Here is a 6,797-nt window from a genome sequence, read left to right on the forward strand (position 1 = left end):
GGGTAGGGTGTGCCCTGTAAGGCCTAAGCCGAGACTCAACATTCTCGGACAACAAATTACTTTAATGCCTATTTAAACAACTAGTCCATTGTTCACGCTCCCAGGCTCAAATGGTAGGTAATGATTTGTTATTTTATTTAATTTTATCACAAGCGATATTCAAATCTATAATAATTTATAGTAAGGAAAAAGAGGAGAGTTTAAATTCAGAACACAAAAGGTTAAAGAGGCAAATCATGAACATCATGACAATCTAGCACTTGCTAAATAATAGCTTTTTTTTTTTTTGAATAAACGATAATATCTACACTAAAGGGATAGGGGAGTGGGCTAAGTCTTACAATGAGTTTGCCATAATAATGTGGTTCAACTTCACATTTTGCAAGAATCAAACCTAAGATATCTCACTTACAAGTGAAGAGTAATATCACTAAACTGTAGTATTAAGTGGCGCTGAATAATGAGTTAAAAACACACACAAAAAAAAGACTTGTACATGTGTCAAGTTGTTTACTTGGAAGGGGGTGATGGTTCCTTACCCAACAAGATTCTCTTTGTGAGGATCATAAGGATCCGTGAATCGTGTTTGTTTATCGTATATCGTAAAGTTAGTTTTTGTCAGGTACTATTTGTGTTTAATTTTAAATAAATAAATTTAATATAATTTCTAATCGTACGATGTATAATGAATAGACACAATTAACGGATCTTCGGGATCCTCACAAAGAGGATTCGGATTCGTTCCTTACAAGTGACAAGCCTAATATTAATCAAACATGTCTACTTCATAGTTTCCAAAAAAAAACATGTCTACTTAATCGCCAACGGCCCATCCTTATTTACAGAAACGGGCCCAAGATTGTCAGTTGTTTGACTCTATACTCCTCCACTGTAATCATCAATTTTTACCTTTTACCACCTCAGTAACTCAGTTAAAAATTCCCAGCTTCTAGACGGTAATACCTAAACCATTCACACGCTTCGTTGCTCTCGTCTCATCTCTCTCTCTCCTTGGCGGCCTGATATCCTGAAACGCGAGAGCAGCTGAAGAAGATCCGATTCCATCAATGGCGGAGACGCAAGCCGACAAAATCCAAACCCTAGCTGAGGTACGATTCCGATCGTCTTATCTATCTCTGCAAATGTTCCAATTTCGTTCATGGAAATGTTCGCTGTTTACTTCGATCTAGATGCTAATTCTTAGAAGGAAAGATTTGAAATTTTGCATCAAATTATGGATCTGTGCGATGGTTGTAATAATCTTTTGCTTCAATGATCTGCTGTGAAAATCTAGAGCTTAATTTTCTATAGAAAAATGTTAAATTTGTTGTTTTCATCAAACCTTCAGAATTGCTTGAAAATTTTGATCAACGGTCGCGTGCTGCGTGCTTAATTTGTGTTTTTAATGCAACTAAATATTGTTATAGACAAGTTTTAGGTTTTGATTAACTCTGTTAGGTATGCCTTTCAATTTATTTTGAATTTTTTCCAAAGTTGTGTAACACTTTATCGTGTAAGGCAGGTAACCGAGCAGTAAGCATTACAAGTTTATTGCTTTAGAGGAGCATTTTAGGCCAGTCAATCAATTAGGTAAGATGTAAGCCACACTGCGGTATTAGGCTCTAAAACAAGTAAATGGTTTGTGTCAGAATCCTGGACGGAGTAACATCACCTTGAATGAAACACGCTCATAGAAGATCATGTCGAAACTTGACATCGTGTGGAGAAAATAATGTATCGGCAGGTTTAATGCATGTCTTTGGTCCTACATCTCGTTATAATGTCGAGTTAGTCCTGCCACATTAAAGCAAGCCTGAGCTTGGGAAAGCACAAAGTAGGGTAATATTTCTGGTAGTATATTAGTACTAAGAAAAGTTGACACTGTGATTGCGGGATACAATAGGCTCGTCTAGGACTGACATGCTTGCAGAATCATAGTGGAGTGTAGTGCCCACTTCCTTTGTACGAAAAATTCTTCCACTAAGTAGGCATGACCTGTTGTGGTGTAGTTGGGCCACGTATTGCTTGTTCCTAACTGAACTAGATATGCTGAAAATTTTCCCCTTTCTCAGTATCCTTCCCCAGGCATGCAACCAATCTAGTTGTATTAAGCTTAATATTACTCAGCAATCTAGTTGTATTATGCTAAGAACTAGTGCAGGGCCTGCTATCCGTGCCATACGGCTGTTTTCTGGATAATGATAAAAATCTTCCAGCCTTTGACGATGTTAGATGCTTGTCCTTTGTTAGTCCTTTCTTTTCAATGGCATAAGATTAGTAATGGCTAAGTGTTTCCCTGTCATACTTTGACATACAGCAATACGCATTGGAGAAAGATGTGGGTGCCAAGCCTGTCGAAGTAAAAGAAGTTGTTTCTGAGAAACCTGAGGAAGCACCTGCTGCTTCTGCTGCTGCAGCAGAAGAAAGCTCTGAAGTTACACCAGCTGTTGAAGTAAGCAGTGAAGCTAGTCCTACTGCTGCTACTGAAGAAGGCACTGAAACCAATCCTACCTCTGAAGCTGCTGCTGAAGAAAGCAGTGATAGTACTGAAAACTCAGGTGACCAAGAAATAGTTGAAGAGACACCTGAAATTAAGGTTAGTTGCCCATAAAGTTATCAATGATTTCTCTTTGTTCCCTAACATAGTGCATATCGTATCTTTTTTTTATCTTTATATGTTTGATTTGTTCACTGGCATTCTATTCTCATGTCCAGATTGAGACGGCACCAGCAGATTTCCGTTTCCCAACTACTAACCAGACAAGGCATTGCTTTACCCGATATATAGAGTATCATCGGTATGTATACAAATACACACAGGCACACCGCTCCTTTCTGTTATTTGAGCAGCATTTATCACAGACATTCTAGCTTGGTGCTGAAGTTTTTGACAATGTTTTCACTGGTCCAATTATTTTCAGGTGCATAGCTGCAAAGGGGGAAGATGCTCCGGAGTGTGACAAATTTGCAAAGTTTTACCGCTCTCTTTGCCCTGGTGAATGGGTATGTAATTTCAGTGCTCTTTCAGGCCCTAAAATTTAGTGTTTGCCATTATATTGAAAGTATGGCCTTCTTCATCCTCAACATTTTGAATCAGTGTTCTTAATTTAGTTTAGTTAAGTTGCCTTTGCTATTGGAGAAGTTTTCTAATTGTCGATCTTATAGTGTTCTAAGTGGTTACAAATCTGGAAGGAGGGAAAACAGATATATAGTTGACAAGGCCACAATCAATTGATACCATGTGTAAAATAAAGGAATCCCACACACCTTATTACAATTTGTTGAGCTTCATGTTTTTACTCATGTTGATCTCTGCACATCAAATTTCAGATCTACTCTTTAGCCATTCATTGCTACCGAAATAGCATTGGTATTTTTGTAATGCATTTTGTACTAGAAACTGAACCTAATATATAAAATAGATTTCTCAATTGGATCACCTTGCCTTGCTATTTTGTATATATTTGGGAGAGGTTAGAGATTTAAATACTGTTGTGAGATCAGAAAAATATGTGTCGTATAACAAGTTATTAAGCAGTTCTATTATGCTTATAGTTGATATCGATTGTTTCTACTCTAGTTTACACAAGATACGAAGCAAAATCTTAGAAGAATATCTGTTGAGATGTTTTCAACGCTTGGATCATTGCTGATCTTTTTATAGTTTCTTCTCTTCCTTATTTAAGTTTTTCCTACTGGGAGGAGAGAGGATATGCCACAATCTGTGGCGAGTGTTTGTGAATGTTCTTAATAATTTTTTTTAAGGGGGTGTGATTTTGTTCGCCCGCACTTCAGGCGCGTGGGCAGCCAGTCTTGCTCAAGATTTGAACTTTGAATATTCCTCATTTGAAGGATTGATGAATTGTATATATTATAATTTCAAGAGTCCTGTTCTAGTGACCAAGAGAACATTTATGATATTTTCAATATTTGTCAAAATGAATACAGTTCCTTGTTCGGATGAAGTACCCGATCTTGAGTATAGAATAGAACCCTTGCACACGCACTTATAGTTCAAGACATTCGCCAATGTGTGGCTTAGTTACTGGTGTGCCCACACGTGCATTTGTTTGTGCTGCTGTTGAGTTTGCTTTTGCTTATCTGTTTACATGCTATAAGGAATTGTTATTGTTTTTCATTTCAGTTCAGGTTTTCTATTTGGCTGCTGATCTCTCGTAAGTCCATATTCCTTAGCAGTGCTAAAGTTAACAGTGTTCTTGTTGTACTCTTTGTATGTATATCAGGTTGAGAGATGGAACGAGCAAAGGGAGAACGGAACTTTTCCAGGTCCCCTGTAGACGGTGTTTGCTTAAAAACCAAGCGCTGGTCTGCGCGATGCTGTTATATCCAAGTTTTCCTCCAATAGATGAGTTTCTACATTGAGAGTTAAACTCTCTCAGGGAATGCCCTATTTGAAAACAATGAATTAATAAGAAATTTTTGCTTGTTTCAGAATACAGCAAAATTGTAGCCCTTGAAATGATCTTATTGTTCATCACTAAAAGATGGTTTTTCATTTTTCATGACTTTCTGCATTAGCTGTTGTAAAATAGTTGCCGAAACCCGGATGGAAGCTAGGCGACATTTGTTAAGAGCCTTTTGCACCTGCCACACAATAAAGGTGCACTGGTGATATTGTTTTTTTTTTTTTTTTTTTTTCCATCAGTTTTTGTGTAACAATTATTTGAACCAAATTTCAAAGTAGTAAATAGTTTATTTATAAGGATAAAAAAAGTTTGCGGAATTCATCGTGACAATATACAGATAACAACATTCATGACTTGGTATGCATAATTCAATGTATTTTGCTCCGCCGCATTTTTCGGAAAGCTAACTTCGTCACTGATGCCCAACCTTTTCTTCTAATATGTTGACAAATGTTGTATATCACTTGTCATATCTCATGATACATCAATATTGTACCAAAATGTTCTCTCTGAAGTGCTTTAGAATTAAGATTAAGATATTAAAAGCTCGTCTATTTATCCTTCACAAATCCATTTTTCGTTTTCATAATCGTGTGTTTGATTGTTTACGTGCAGTTATCGAATAGGAAAATGGAAGAAGTAATTAGAAACACAAACTGCATTTATCAAGTCGATACAACTCGAGAGAGGTTCAACCACAATTACAATTGCAACCAAAGAAAACTAAAGTCTTCATTTCTTGAAAATTACACATTAACCAAAACAAATTATAAACCCTAAAATCTAAGTGCCATTAATCAATCAGATCAAAGCTTGCCCACCGGAAGCCCTTCTACACAGAGCAGCTTCTCTTCTGTTTCTTCATCTCTTAAGCCCTCTCACCGCGGATTCTCCTGGCAAGTTGGATATCCTTCGGCATGATAGTGACGCGCTTGGCATGAATGGCGCACAGGTTAGTGTCCTCAAACAGCCCGACGAGGTACGCCTCGGCAGCCTCCTGCAGTGCCAAGACAGCATGGCTCTGGAAACGCAGGTCAGTCTTGAAGTCCTGCGCAATTTCACGAACCAGCCTCTGGAACGGGAGCTTCCTGATCAGCAGCTCTGTGCTCTTCTGGTACTTGCGGATTTCACTGCGGCATATTCACAAACACATTACAATCACAATCCAGCAACGTAAAATCATACTTAATTAAATACCCAGAATTCAAATTACAAAATAAAAACAATCAATTACCAAATGTTAATTGATTTCAGTATTACCCAGAATCAAAATTACAAATTTTAAGATTAATTGGGTAGATAAATGGGGGTTCGAATACATACCGAAGAGCAACAGTTCCAGGGCGGTATCTGTGGGGCTTCTTCACGCCTCCGGTGGTAGGGGCTGATTTCCTAGCAGCCTGAGAAAATACCAAATCAGAATTAACAAATTGAAAGAAAACAAAGCAGATTAAAGGGGGCAAAAATTAGGGTTTGAAGAAGGTATCTACGAACCTTGGTAGCAAGTTGCTTCCTTGGAGCCTTGCCTCCGGTGGACTTGCGAGCGGTTTGCTTGGTACGGGCCATCTGCAACCATAAATTAAACCCCAACAATCAAAACCCAATTCGATTTTACAAAATCCCAATCTGAAACGCAGCCCAAGAACCCTAATTCCCAATCGCAGAAGCAATCGCGATAAATTGAATCGAAGAAGATGAAGAACAAAAAAGCAGAAAGAAAGATTACCTCTTGGGTTTCTTAGATTCGAGAAGTCGAAAGGGTTTGGATATGGAAAGAGGAGAGATTTTCCTTTCAGAAAACGACTTCAGAAACGTGGGTGCGAATTGAAAGGTCGTACCTCTCTCTGTGTATACATAGTGCTTGTTCAACAAACCCAACTTGGCGGCGGAATCGCCGACCGCCTCGTTTCGCATTTACTGTTTTGCCCCGCTGCCTATCGGACGGTCAATGCGTTCTCTCGCTGTGCTATTTTACGATCGATAGAGAACGGTTTGGATGTCATGTGCCACGGATCGTGAAACTCAAGTAGGCCCTTCCTATTGATCCTAATCATTCCTTCCTCTCACCCGAGTTTTTTATTTTTTTGTTTTTTTTGTTTTTTTTTTGGAGTACATTGATATTTTTATATTAAAAGAAAAGAGAGTTCGGTTAAGTTATATAATGGGTAACCTAATTTGGTATCGAATTCGTCATCAATGAGATTCGAAGTTATTTCACTTCTAAGTGAAAATAAATATCACCAGACCGTAGTACTAAGTTTAACAAGAAAAATTATAACTACTTTTTCTATTTACCTTACTTTTTACCTTCTTTTTTTTTAATCTCTTACCACATACTCCGCTTTCACATAAAATTTAGAAAGTAATTCT

The 6,797-nt window shown here is 37.8% G+C and overlaps 2 protein-coding genes across 2 annotated transcripts; one reads left to right on the forward strand and one right to left on the reverse strand.

Moving 5' to 3' along the window:
* Positions 1–850: 850 nt before the first annotated feature.
* On the forward strand, positions 851–4,523 carry LOC103448636 (cytochrome c oxidase subunit 6b-1-like). Its single transcript, XM_008387901.4, has 5 exons — positions 851–1,109; positions 2,318–2,596; positions 2,716–2,798; positions 2,922–3,003; positions 4,245–4,523. The coding sequence occupies exons 1-5, from the start codon at positions 1,068–1,070 to the stop codon at positions 4,296–4,298; spliced, it is 540 nt and encodes a 179-aa protein (XP_008386123.1). The 5' UTR covers positions 851–1,067; the 3' UTR covers positions 4,299–4,523.
* Positions 4,524–5,070: 547 nt separating this feature from the next.
* Positions 5,071–6,557, reverse strand: LOC103448637 (histone H3.3). Its single transcript, XM_008387902.3, has 4 exons — positions 6,154–6,557; positions 5,922–5,993; positions 5,751–5,827; positions 5,071–5,557 (listed from the first exon to the last, which is right to left on the reverse strand). Exons 2-4 carry the CDS (start codon positions 5,991–5,993, stop codon positions 5,296–5,298), a joined length of 411 nt encoding a protein of 136 aa, XP_008386124.1. The 5' UTR covers positions 6,154–6,557; the 3' UTR covers positions 5,071–5,295.
* Positions 6,558–6,797: the final 240 nt, after the last annotated feature.

The sequence above is a fragment of the Malus domestica genome, chromosome 08 (assembly GCF_042453785.1).
Source record: "Malus domestica chromosome 08, GDT2T_hap1".
Taxonomy (NCBI): domain Eukaryota; kingdom Viridiplantae; phylum Streptophyta; class Magnoliopsida; order Rosales; family Rosaceae; genus Malus; species Malus domestica.